This window comes from Myotis myotis, unplaced genomic scaffold (genome assembly GCF_014108235.1).
Source record: "Myotis myotis isolate mMyoMyo1 unplaced genomic scaffold, mMyoMyo1.p scaffold_m19_p_2, whole genome shotgun sequence".
Lineage (NCBI taxonomy): Eukaryota > Metazoa > Chordata > Mammalia > Chiroptera > Vespertilionidae > Myotis > Myotis myotis.
The window spans coordinates 163,762,376-163,776,633 of record NW_023416324.1 but is presented as its reverse complement, the minus strand read 5'-3'; the positions used below and the strand labels follow the sequence as shown (position 1 = coordinate 163,776,633).

General features: G+C 37.8%; 1 protein-coding gene across 1 annotated transcript in view; it reads right to left on the bottom strand.

Moving 5' to 3' along the window:
• Window positions 1-3,378: 3,378 nt before the first annotated feature.
• PAK2 (p21 (RAC1) activated kinase 2) overlaps window positions 3,379-14,258 on the bottom strand; it is a 111,129-nt gene continuing 100,249 nt past the window's right edge. The window contains exons 14-15 of the mRNA XM_036347415.1: window positions 8,337-8,474; window positions 3,379-7,236 (exon numbers count right to left, since the gene is read on the bottom strand). Of these exons, the coding sequence (XP_036203308.1) occupies window positions 7,150-7,236; window positions 8,337-8,474 (225 nt within the window). The 3' untranslated portion in view covers window positions 3,379-7,149. The remainder of the gene's footprint in view (window positions 7,237-8,336; window positions 8,475-14,258) is intronic.

Here is a 14,258-nt window from a genome sequence, read left to right as displayed (position 1 = left end):
AGTCATCTCATTAAAAAAAAAAGGTAGTGACTTCAAAATTCTCAAGGAAGATGATTTACAACCTAAAATCCTGTAGTATCGTTAAATATGAAACATTTTCTTTAAAATCTTACCTATATGTATCCTTTCTGAGAAAGCTAGTCAAAGAAGTACTACTCCAAAATAAGGGAACAAACCAAGCAATTAGATATGGCAGTCAGGAAACAAAGGCTTTAACTCAGGAGAAAAGTGAGTTTCAGATGCCAGAGGGGCAAAAGGCCTGGAGAGCCACAGTCCAGCCTACAGCCCCAGTCAAGTTCCAGGAAAGGAGGAGGTGCACTATTTGAGACTGTTTAGAAAATAGCCTTCAGAGTGCTTTTGTAATTTTGTTATGATTTTGGGAAAACTTAGTGATAGATCAGGGTTTGATTCCCAGTCAGGGTACGTGTCTTTGGTTGCAGGCGGTTTTCTCTTATTCATGTTTCTCTCCCTCTTTCTGAAATCAATAAAAAAATTTTTTTTTAAAAAGGTGAAGATTATGCCAAAACCGGTTTGGCTCAGTGGATAGAGCGTCGGCCTGCGTACTGAAGGGTCCCAGGTTCGATTCCGATCAAGGGCATGTACCTGGGTTGCGGGCACATCCCCAGTGGGAGATGTGCAGGAGGCAGCTGATCGATGTTTCTCTCTCATCGATGTTTCTAACTCTCTATCCCTCTACCTTCCTCTCTGTAAAAACTCAATAAAATATATATTTAAAAAAAATAAATAAAAAGGTGAAGATTAATGCATGCTAAAAACAGCTCAAATTTAAAAATAGATGCTTCTGTGGAGGACTTGGCAGCGGGGAAGTTTAAAGCGTGGAACTAACACTGTTTATTACAAGTCCTTTAAGATTAGTATTAATTTTTTTAAAGGATTAAAACAATTTTTTATTGCTTTTTAGAGAGAGGGAGAGGGAAAAAGAGAAACACTGATATGAGAGTGAAACATCGATTGGCTGCCTCCTGCACGCCTCCGACCAGGGATCGAGTGGTAACCTGACCAGGAATCAAACCGGGAACCTTTTGGTGCACCGGGCAGCACCCAAACAAGTGAGCCACACCAGCCAGGGTGGATTAGTATTAATTTTTTAAAAAATAATTTTATTGATTTTTTGCAGAGAGGAAGGGAGAGGGATAGAGAGTTAGAAACATCGATGAGAGAGAAGCATCGATCAGCTGCCTCCTTCACACCCCCCACTCAGGATGTGCCCGCAACCAAGGTACATGCCCTTGACCGGAATCGAACCTGAGACCCTTCGGTCCCCAGGCCGACGCTCTATCCAGTGAGCCAAACCAGCTAGGGCAAGGATTAGTATTAATTTTTAATCTATGTACATTACTTTGTTAAAAACCTGAAATAACTAAGCCTAAAAAAACCTTTCCGTTTGTTGTTCTACTCCTCCTGCTCTTTCAAAGATAAAAGCTGTTAAATAATTTAGCATAAAAAATAGTTTCCTAAATAAAAAAATGCCACAAATACTAAAGTTGTAGTAAAACATGCATTAAGCTAATGTAAATAGTGCTTTTCAAATCAATCATACAGGAAATTTTTGAACTTCTCGTAGGCAAAGTTTAAATATCTGCTATAATTAAATACAAATGTAATAGCACTGAACAGCTTCACAATGTAAAAAATATATTTTAAGCAGTCATTGCCTATACCCTCTACTCCATGCTAAAAAAAAAAAAAAAAAAGTATAATTTTAGTTTTTTTTTTAAATGTATGTTTTATTGATTTCAGAGAGGAATTGATCAGCTGCCTCCTGCACACCCCTTACTGGGGATTGAGCATGTGGCCAACCCAGGTAGGGCTAATTTTGGTGTTTTTTTTTAAATATATATTTTATTGATTTTTTACAGATTGGAAGGGAGCTAGAGAGCCAGAAACATCGATCAGCTGCCTCCTGCACACCTCCCACTGGAGATGTGCCTGCAACCAAGGTACATGCCCTTGACCAGAATCGAACCTGGGACCCTTCAGTCCGCAGGCTGATGCTCTATCCACAGAGCCAAACTGGTTATGTGCTGGGGTCCAGCGCCAGCAGGTCCAGGGGTTCCCAAAGGTGTAGACCGAGTCGGCAAAGAAGGAATGACACGGAGACAGCGTTCAGTTGATCAGCAGCCTAGCCAGGATCTCTAGCCAAGTTCTGGTGTGGATCTCCAGCCAAGTTCTGTTCAGGATCTCCAGCGAAGTTCTGGTTAGGATCTCCAGCCAGGTTCTGTGTCCATGTTCTCTTGCTAGGTTCTCCAGCCAGGTTCTGTAGCCATGTTCCCTCGCTAGGTTCTCCAACCAGGTTCTGTCCAGGTTCTCCAGCCAGGTTCAGTCACCAGGTTCTAGTCAGGTTCTCTTGCCATGTTCTATCCAGGTTCTGTAGCCAGGTTCTGTCTCTAGGCTCTTCAGCCAGGTTCTCTTGCTAGGTTCTGCCTCTAGGTTCTGTGGCCAGTTTCTGTCCAGGATCTTTTGCCATGTTCTCTCCAGCGAAGTTCTTCTGTCTCTAGGTTCTGTGTAGGTTCTGTCTTCTAAGTTCTGTCTTGTTACATCTGTATTTATACCAGTTGATTCCAATCCTATCAATCTCTATTCCATCGGTTAGGGCGTTTCTTATCTCCATTCCAGGGAGTAAAGATTATGTAGCTTAAGCATGATTGTTCATAGTTAAAGTGATTGATTACCCGCCTGGCACTTAGTTAAGAGGTTTTATTCTCTCCCTAACTTCAGGGGAAAATCCCTACCTGGGGAAACCACCTTTCTCAGAGACCTTGGTTAAAACACATAGTGCCAAGAAGGTGAGCAAACATATTAAGAACAGTATGCCATATATGCCAGGTCCCTTGAAACAGCAAGCATGGACCAGCTCCCGGCAGTTATGCCTAATTTTGGTTTTTGATAGTGAACTCTCCATACTGAAGCTGTTCTCCATGTCAGGGTATCGAACATTCCTACTTCAAAGCCTATAATGAAGTGCTATCTTAAAGTATTGTACTTTCAAAGTTCTCTTGGTGCATTTAACACAGAAATGCTGGTATGATTCTTATTACTTCAGTCAGGTAAGCATTAGGATTTCAGGCCAAGTTACTGGAGGTATCTAATGGATCAGAAGTGTTTTAACTGGGTTTGATAGCCAGAACATTTCTAAGAAATTTATTCGGAACCTGGTTTAGAGAGGGAAGGCTCATGCTTACTACCCATAATTCTAGAAGCCTTTCTCATTTGGACTTTGTAATACATTAAAAATGGTGCCATGACATGTTTGAAAAAACATTTATCCTTAAAAATATTAGAATGTTCTTGAAAACCTATTCACTTATTCTTTTAAGGTACATATTCTAATTTAAAGAACTTTAGGAAAGGGAAAAATAAACATAGAAAAGTTTATTTCTAGCCCTGAAAGAACAAAATTATTGAACAAAGTCATCAAATACAGCAGTTAATGTCAATGAAACAATTAAATAATTGAATGGGATTAAATTAAAAATAGAAGTCAATATAAAATTTGAAGACAAAACAGAAAAGCTGCTTTCACTTAATTACATTTCTATTTACCAAGACCATAAAAAAAAAGTAACAAAAAATGTTCAATTCCAAATATGTAATTCTCTGCTTTTCTTAATATAGAATGAAAATTTGCTTGACAAATTTTCATACATTTCTTTCTCCCTCTCATTTGGCAACTTTCTAGAATGGTGAATGAGAGACTTCAGTTTTCTCAAGGCCAGGCCAGTGCTTGATTCTCCTTTGTATTTCCCACAGTATCTACCACACTGTCTTTGCCCAAGTGGTCAATAAATGAGTTGAGGGAAAAAATCGTATGTGTGTGTTTTTGTTCCTTTCTTATACACATGCACTGTGGAAAAATGATTTTAATTGTTTAAATATCTGTTGTGGGAGCAACAGACAAGGAAGACAATCTTTTTTTTTTTTTTTATATTACTATGAAATTCCACCATTAAAAATCCCCAAATTGAGTACTAATCTGAATTTTGACTATATGTTAGAATTGATTTTTTGACATTTCACTAGATATGGACCTCGGTATATTTTAAAACTATTAGATTAAAAAACTGATGCAAATTCTTTAAGCACTCACTTTTTTCTAACTATAGCTATTGCTTGATCAGATCTAATATTATTCTGGCTAGAATACAGTATATTTAAACCAATGTGCTTATGTGAGCCCTAAAAAAAATACTCATATGTTTTAAATTGCTTATTAAAGGCACATGTTCATTTAGGACTGGTGGTAACTAGATAAGCAGCTTCATATTTATATATGGAAGGAAAGAGAATTTATATTGTGTGCCAGGCAGTCAACACATGAAGAGAGAGTTGTGTTAGTCTTGGTTTCTGATGCTATCACAATTACTCTACTTGTTTACTATTCTAGGTAGGATGTAATACTCAGTATTTTCATGGTGTCCCAGTTTTAACTGTCCTCCAAAGCAGCAAAAGGATCAAAAGGAGAAGTAAACTTTAAGAATGCTAGAGTCTAAAATAGAATAAATAAGTACAATAGTAATACTATCCTAGTAACATGAAGACTAAAGTAACTTTTAGATTTCAATGGGAATTTTCTTTCTAAAGTGATGACAAAATAGGTGAGAACAAAAGGCAGTATTTAGAAAACATGAACCTTGATTCAGATATAATTTTTCTTTCAATAAGATCTAAACATTTTAATTTATAATTAACTAATAAATCACAATTCCATATTGCTTTTAAGATTATTTTGTTTAAAAATGACACATTTCAGAATTAACCAAAGTATATTTCTATTACAAGTTAGTTTATCCAAGTAAGTAAAGAATAAACCACAGGGTAGCTCCCTTAACCTAGGAGTCAGGTTTTAATGACAAAGTCCGTTGCCAGCAATGGACATGCAGGTAACCATCAAAAGTTGTAAAATACAAATCCCAAACTGCTCCTATAAATTGAAAAGACCTTTGTTGAGTCATAGGAATAAAAATGGGGCATTGGCACTGTATTCAATGAATATGGTCTTTATGACTTATGTATGGAAGTGCCATCTAGAGTGGTCATGATGATCACAGTCTTATCGAGTTGGTTTTCATTGGTAGCATCTTCTTCACCATAATCCATCCAGACTATTTACAAAGAATGTTCAAATCTGGAATTCAAAGGCAATGTAGCTTTCCACCAGAAGTAAACTGGCTTGTTTCTGTAATTTCATAGTAACTATAGAAGGCCAATATAATCCAGAGAAATATGAAATCAAAAATCAAATTAAAAACAGAGACCATTAAGTGCTCTAGATAAAAGTCTCATAAACTATTTTATCTTTTTTTAAAAAAACCTTCCTGTGCTATCAATAAAGAACAGCCATTTCTATCCTTATACCTATATCTTATACACAGATGATGGGAATGATAGGAAATAAAATGGTAGTTGTCCCCCCCCACCCCCCCATGTACTCCAAAACATCAAAATCATTTTTATTCATGATTTGTACTATTACACAATGGCAAGTAGGTATGAACTTAATCAGGAGAATGGTAGGAACATTCCCATGTTCCAGAACCAAATCACAGATGTTTCTCTTTTATGTGGCTCTTGGCATGCCAGAAGGGACAATACTGCATCCAAATGCAAAACAATTGAAAAAAAAATGAGAGGAAGAGGAGAGGAAGAAGAGACAGAGAGGGGAGAAGGAAGAGAGGGCACTCTAATAATTAATGCTACAGGTCACAGACCTTTTAAAATCTTTAAAATTAAAAAGAAAGGTATTGCTATCAACAAGAACATTTCATTTTTCTTCCTTTCTCCAGTTTTTTACATGAATATTATTTCCTTATTTGAAAAAAATCCAAAGTAACTCAACATCTTAAATGATCCATGAATTTATCAAGAAGTACTTTATCACTTAAGTTCTCAGATAATACAGTGTTGGTAATGGTTTGGGAACAATGTTTATAACAAATCTGTAGTTTACTGGTCAGTAGTTCCATCTCTATGTACTGACAATTCTCTTTCATCAATATAATCTCAGCTAGTTTTTTTAGAGCTCACCAAGGTTCAAGTCTCTCACTTTGTCTCTACTAGCTCCAAATATTTTTCTCCTTTAAACTGAAAAAAAAGAGTTAATTTTTAAAATCTGAAAAGTCAATGGTTATTACAGTATTTACCATGTTTGGGGGGGGGGGGAGTAGGGTGACAGAGGGTTAATTAAAAAAACAAACTAAAATTACAACATATACAGAAACTTATTTCCAAAATGAAGGGGAAATAGGAGAAGGGGAAAGTAGTGGCACTAACAAAAGTTGGAACAAGAACAAATCACTCTGATTCCAGAAGCCATAGCTGAAGAGGAAACAGTCAAAAAGGGAACAACTGTAAAGATGGAGAGTCAATGGGATTCTTTTTCTGTCTCAATGATTTAGTTATAAATATAGATTATTAGTCTTCTCTCTATACATGTAACAAATGCCAAACATTTCACTACCATGAAATTTCTAAAACTGACTTTCACATTTGTTAAAAAAGGTAAAAATCACATACTTTTCTTCCCTTCCCCCAGTTCAAATTCTGAACTGAAATATTACATGTACAATAGCTGGTTCTAACTTCTATACAAAGTTAAACCATATTAAGCTCCTTTGCCAATATAAGGAGCTACATAATTTCTATCAAACTTGCCTCAAATTTAGGCCTAAGAAAAACTTCTCAAAGCAACTCAAAGGAGCAAGTCAAGGAAAAAGAAAGCTACAAAGAGAGAAAAGCTAGCAGATGAAACAAATACTCTGAAAAACTCGAATCTACTATTCAAGTACTGAAAATACCCCCAAAGGGACAATGAATGTGATCTATTACAATGAACTCAGCAAAATAAAAGGCAAATCTCTAGCATGATAAATGGCCCTGATGGGCTGTTTGCAGAAAGAAGTAAGGCTAGTGATTCAGTCCACAATTCCTTTTGGACCCTAAAGGGATTCAATAGAAAGTTGTCATTCTGTTTTGTAATTTTCTCTTGGTTGTCTTCAGGAAGTAGTAGTTTGCTTTTTTCCTCCATGTTATGCAGGCCATTTCCTTAAACCCCAAAAGAGTAATAATTTTCATATATTAAAAGACTTCTTTTAGAAAATGGAAAAAGAATATGAGGCCATGGCAATGATGTTAACGATTACTCTTCATTGCTTCTTTAGCTGCCATAATCAGTGGTGTCAAACTAGATAATGGTTTGGCCAGTTTCAGGAAGGGATGCTGCCAGAAAGAGGGGAGAAAAAAAAAGTATGTCACCAGTTTAGAAACTAAATATTTCCTTTCAATTAAAGACTCAAAGATTTTAATGGACCATAATTTATTTAATAAACACATATTTCATCCCTGCATAAAATCAGCATAACCAATATATTGCTTTTATAGTTGAAAGCATAGTCTTTTTAGTTTTTCTAATATTATAAAATCTCAGTTAAATGTCCCAGATACTCATGCTAGCAAAGAACTCGACTGAAAATTAATAACATGCAAAAACTCATATGCTTATTATAATATAACTAGAGGCCCGGTGCATGAAATTCATGCATGGAGGGCGTGGTGGTGGTGGTGTCCCTCAGCCCAGCCTGTATCCTCTCCCTCTCACAATCCGGGACCCCTCAGGTAGGGTCCCTAGGCCTGGCCAGTGATCAGGGCCTATTGAACTTTCCTTCCCCAGGCTGCTAGCAGCTGGCCCCGCCCCCGCCGCTGCCACTGCTTGCCATCTGTGTGGCACTGTCCCCCCTCCCCTGCCACCGGTCACCTCCCTCTGTGGGTGACAGGCATGGGGTGCGATCACTTGGCTGGCCTGTGGGGCAATCATTGGCTGGCCCCGCACACTGGCCACAGCATCGCTGGCTGGTGGTCTGGGCCTCCCTCTATGGGGCGATTAATCACAGCCCCCCGAGATCAATCACCCAGCAGAGGGTGGTTGATCACCCAGCAGAGGGAGGCCCCACCCACCCGACATAGTGCCACCAGCTGGGTGGCCTGGGCCTCCCTCTACGGGGCAATGGTGAGACTCCCCAACCAATTGCATCGCACCTGCCTTGGCTGGCCTGGCACCAGTGCATGTCATAGCATGGTAGTCTAGAAGGTGGTCTGGACAGTTGTTCTGCTATTCTGTCATTTGGCTGATTTGCATATTACGCTTTTATTATTATAGATGGACATTTTATTTCCAGCAAATAAAATCTTAAACTGCGGCAGCTGCCATACTTCTAGTGATGAATGAGCAGTGAAATGTAACTAATAGACCTATGTAAACTTTCTATTTGTTACTCAAAAAAGCCAACTTTTTCCAAAAATATTATCATTTCCAAATTCACCTGTAACAATTCTTTGGCTGACCCCCTTTTCTCCACATCCATCTCCAAACATCGATTTAAGAAATCCCGAAATATTGGGGAAAGTTTCTCTGGGTTCTGAAGTTCTGGAGTTCCATTAGTTGCTATCAGGTACAAGGCCTAAAAAAGAGAACATCTTTTATATTCTTAAGGTAGTAACTCAACAAAGTGAGAAAGGACTTGATATAAAGTTTATGGATCTTTTACTTCTGTAAAGACAATCACCATAAATATAAAATGAGGTTAGTATTATTTCTATCCATTTGGATAATTTTTCCTTTATTTTATTTTTTAAAATATATTTCTTTATTGATTTCAGAGAGGAAGGTTGAAGGAGAAACATTAATGATGAGAGAGAATCATTGATTGGCTGCCTCCTGCACGCCCCCCACTGGGGATCAAGCCCACAACCAAGGCATGTGCCCTTGATTGGAATCGAACCTGGGACCCCTCAGTCCACAGGCCGATGCTCTATCCACCGAGCCAAGCTGGCCAGGGCTTTCCTTTATTTTAGATGTTTCAAAAATTAGCTTCATCTTTTTTTTTGGTGTGTGTGTGTAGGTTATAAATACAATATACATTGATCAAAGAAATATAATATGGCCGTAGCTGGTTTGGCTCAGTGGATAGAGTGTTAGCCTGTGGACTGGAGGGTCCCGGGTTTGATTCCGGTCAAGGGCACATGCCGGGGTTGCGAGCTTGATCTCCAGTAGGGGCAGTGCAGGAGGTAGCCAATCAATGATTCTCATCATTGATGTTTCTATCTCTCTCTTCCTCTTCCTTCCTCTCTGAAAACCATAAAAATATATTTAAAAAAAAAAGAAATATAATATGTAAGGGTATAAAAAAAAATGACCACAATCCTACCATTAACATATAGTATCCCATTTACCTTTCTCAAGCTTTATTCAAGTCACATTACATTTCAAAACAATGTAGTTTATTAAAACCTTTTTTTTTAAAAAAAACACACTAGTTATATCTATGTAGCTATAGATGAAGAGGCAGAGAGAGCACAGAGGATTTTTAAGACAGTGAAAATACTCTGTATACTAAATGATGGACACATGCTATTCATTATACATTTGTCTCTAAACCCAGAGAATGTACACCACCCCAAGCATGAACCCTAATGTAAACTATGGACTCCGGATGATAATAATGTGTCAATGTAGGTTCACTGATTGTTAAGAAATGTAAGCTTGTCCTGGCCAGTGTGACTCAGTTGGTTGGAGCATCATCCTATACACAAAAAGGTGGTGGGTTCAATTCCAGATAAGGGCACATACCAGGTCTTGGGTTCCATCCCTGGACAGGGCAAGTGCACAGAGGCAACTTGATCAATGTTTCTCTCTCTCTCTCCCGTCTTCTCTCTAAAATCTATTAAATAATAATAATAATAATAATAAATAAAATAAAAACAGAAATAGTTAAAAAATGTAAGCTTGGTGAGGGATGTTGATAATGTATAAATACACTGTATAAAAAAGTGAACATATAGCCTCATTTAAAGTTTCTGCCATCAAAAAAGGATACCAACTGACACATGTACCATCAGTATACGAATGTGCTCATTTCCCTGTTACTTAAGATCATTTCTCTTTACATGACATTTCCCCCAAAACTTTCACTAAAAAATTTCATTGTGCCTGACTGGTGGCATGGCTCAGTGGTTGAGCGTTGACCCATGAACCAGGAGATCACGGTTTGATTCTCAATCAGGACACTTGCCCGGGTTGTAGGCTTGTTCCCCAATGGGGGACATGCAGGAGACAGCCAATCAATGATTCTCTCATCATTAATGTTTCTCTTTCTCTCCTTCTTTCTCTCTCTCTCTCTCTCTCTCTCTCTCTCTCTCTCTCTCTCTCTCTCTCTCTCTCTCTCTCTCCTTCCCTCCCATCCTCTCTGAACTCAATAAAAATATTTTTTTAAAACATTTTCATTGTAAGAAATTATCCTTGAGATAGCAATTTCAAGTTAAGGTCATATGACTGTTGTGAGCTTCAACTCTTCCACTGGAAGGGATTAATAGGGAACTCTATAAAAATAAGTACTTAACCAAACACTTAACCTTCTCTACTTTGGGATAAACCTTATTACACTCTATCTTCATTTACGTTAGTGATTATAAGCAACCCATGACTCCCAATCATTCCCTCAGCCTCTTCATTCTAACACCAATGTGCCTCTGCACCTTCTTTCTAGCCTTAATTATTTTCATACCCACTTCCTATCCCCTCCTCAAACATATTCCTTAACTTATTGAGGCCTGGCTCTCCTATGAGGAATCTGCCTTATTCGCAGCATTCTCTAGTGGTAGCTTTTCCTCTCCCACACCTTTGCCCCGAGGATGGAGTGTTCTTTTGGCTCCTTATAGCCTCTTTTTGAGGCCGCTATCACCCTCCTCTATAACTCCAGGGTTTTCAAACTTCTAACATTCTTTGCTTCAAACATCTATAAAACGCTGTTATCAAGTCTAACATTATTCATAATTCACGACAATTCCAATAGCTATAAAGATGCTGGTTACAATCACCTGGTCTCTTTTCTGATGCTCTTGTCCTTTAGCCTACGCCAGCCACACACACCCATGGTTATCTTAGGAATATCAATAACTGCAACTCTTAAATCTCCATTGCACTCTACCTCCTATCTTTTCACTCTTATTACCCTCACGCCAGTGAACTTTAGACTCCACTGGACCCGAATAAATCCTTCTGATCTTCCAGTGTCCATCATTCTTTCCACATAATCACTTTTTTGACCCTTGTGCACTTTATAGCACTCAGTGGCTAAATACAGTTAAAATTCTGCCTACCCTTTGCCTGTACCTATGCAGCTAAATATGGTGGAAGAAAAGGATATATTCCTGCTGACTGGCATCACTTATGGGGCCCCTAGTGCTTCCAGCATTCACACTAGGTTTCATTCACTCTTCCACTCTCCTATTTCTGTTCTTGTCACTTTTTTGTAGGGTCCTCCTGGCTGTGACAATTTCTCAGACTTTCCTTTCCTTTGGATGACGCTGACAGTTTGAAGGAGTACTGATCAGGTATTATAGTGTAGGCTGTCCTTGGATTTGATGTTTTTCTCATGGTTAGAGATTATGGGTTTGGGAGAGAAGATAACAGAGTTAAGAGTGCATTTTCATTGCATCAATATTAAAGGTACATACTATCAACAGGACTGAGGACTGTTTGTGTTCCCCTCGTCACCTGGCTGAGGTAGTGTTTGTCAGGTTTCTCTCCTGTAAAGTTACGTTTTTCTCCCCTTTCCATACTGTGCTCTTTGGAAGGAAGTCACTACGTGCCGCCTACACTTAAGAAGTGGGTTACGCCTCACTTCCTTCGGGGTAGAACATCTCTGTAAATATTTGGAATTCTTCTGCATGGGAGCTGTCTCTTCTGCCTTGTTTATTTATTTAATCACTTTATTTCTATCAGCATGGGCTCATACATATTACATTTTGGGTTATAATCCCATACTACTTTGTTCAAATTTTTGCACCTTGGCCACTAGAGCTATTTCAGTTTGGCTCCTGTGCCTCTCTGAGATGCTCCCATCAGTATGGCTTTATTCTTTAACTCAATATCAATTATTTATTTATTTTTTAAAAAAGTTGAATGTTTCATTATTATTTTTTATCCCCGAGTGAGGATATTTTTTCCATTGATTTTTAGAGAATGGAAGAGAGGGGGGAGTTGGAGAGAGAGAGAAACATCAATGTGAGAAAGACATATCAATTGGTTGCTTCCCACTCATGCCTGGATCCGGGCTGGGGATTGAACCTGCAACTCTTTCATCCTCAGGCTGATGCTGTAACCACTGAGCAAAACTGGCCAGGTCAAGAAGTTGAATGTTTTATTGTTAAACTTTCTTTGTTTTCCTTCAAGATTGCCACTTCACTGTATAAAAATAGCACCAGCAAACACAGTATATTGCAAAATTTAGATATTATTCATCATCTGACACTAACAACAAAAACTTTTCTCCACTGCTAATTATTTCCAATGGAAAGATTAATAATTTTGAACCAAATCCAGAGACAGATATAAGTAAGTTACAATATTATGTAAGGCCTAATATAACAATGTTATCCTTGAATTACATACTTTTTATAATTTCAGAAATTCTGAATATCATAACCATAGTCTAGTCTAAAAATCATAGGATGTTGTGAAAACTATGCATATTGTGTTTATCTGCAATCATTAGAAAGTTAAGGGGAATTTTCTTCCAATAGCATTGTTGTAGTTTCTTTTTCCATTGGTATTACTAAAAGTTGCTATTTTAAATCTTCTATCAACCACTAATTTAAAACAACTATGCCAGATTAAGTTGTTTCATCTACTTTGTTTAGGAGGTTCCATTTTCACTCCTTAGATTTTATGTACTTCTCATATGCTTTTTCACTCACTAGTCCATCTAGTTCTGAAGGATTAGTCAGTGTCATCTTGATCAGCCAACCGTCTTCATAACAAGATCTGTTGACAAGTCCTGGATTTTCTGCAACTTTTCAAAGCACCAAACTCATCTTGTTTGTTCAATTCTGTCCCAATTTCAGGCAGAATACAGTAAACATCTCCCAAAGCTTCCTGTGCAAAAATGCTGATTCCCACAGTTCCAATACCATTTTCTGTTGTTATCTATTCATATTTCTCTGTGAATTTACACTCCTGGAACAGAATGGGGCAAGTGCACAGTGTTCTGATGGCACCTGCCCTCAGGCAAATGGAAATGAAAAAAAAAGCTGGGATAGCAATACTTATATCGGACAAAATAGACCGCAAAGTGAAAGCCATAACAAGAGATAAGGAAGGCCACTTCATAATACTAAAGGGATCAATACAACGAGAGGATATAACCCTGATAAACATATATGCACCCAATGCAGGAGCACCCAAATACATAAAAAAAAATCCTGGAAGATATTAAGGGAGAGACTGACAATACAATCATAGTAGGGGACTTTAATACACCCCTGACATCACTGGATAAATCCTCCAGACAAAAAATCAGCAAAGAAATAGCAATCCTAAATGACTCACTAGATCAGATGGACTTAATTGACATCTTCAGAACACTTCACCCGAAAGCCACGGAATATACATTCTACTCAAGGGCTCATGGGACATATTCAAAAATAGACCACATATTGGGTCACAAACAAAGTCTCCCCAAATTCAAGAAGATTGAAATCATACCAAGCATCTTCTCAGACCACAGTGGCATAATATTAGAAATAAACTACAATAAAAACAACCCAAAATACTCAAACACTTGGAAGCTGAATAGCATGGTATTAAATATTGATTGGGTTACCAATGAGATCAAAGAAGAAATTAAAAACATCCTGGAAACTAATGACAATGAAAAAACAACAATCCAAAACCTATGGGACACAATGAAAGCAGTCCCAAGAGGGAAGTTTATAGCTCTACAGGCCTATCTCAAAAAACAAGAAAAAATGGTAGTAAATCATCTAACTCTACATCTCAAAGAACTAGAAAGAGAGCAACAAGAAAAGCCCAGAGTGAGCAGAAGGAAGGAGATGATAAAGATTAGAGCAGAAATAAATGACATAGAGACCAAAAAAAACAATACATAAAATCAATGAAACCAAGAGCTGGTTCTTTGAAAGGATAAACAAGATTGATGAACCTCTAGCCAGGCTCACTAAGAAGCAAAGAGAGAGGACCCAAATAAACAAAATCAGAAATGATAGAGGCAAAACAACAACAGACCCCACAGAAATACAAATGATTGTTAAAAAATACTATTGACAACTCTACTCCAACAAACTGGACAACCTGGAGGAAATAGACATATGCCTAGGAAAATACAACATTCCAAAGCTCAATCAGGAAGAACCTAAAAATCTCAATAGGCCAATAACTATGGAAG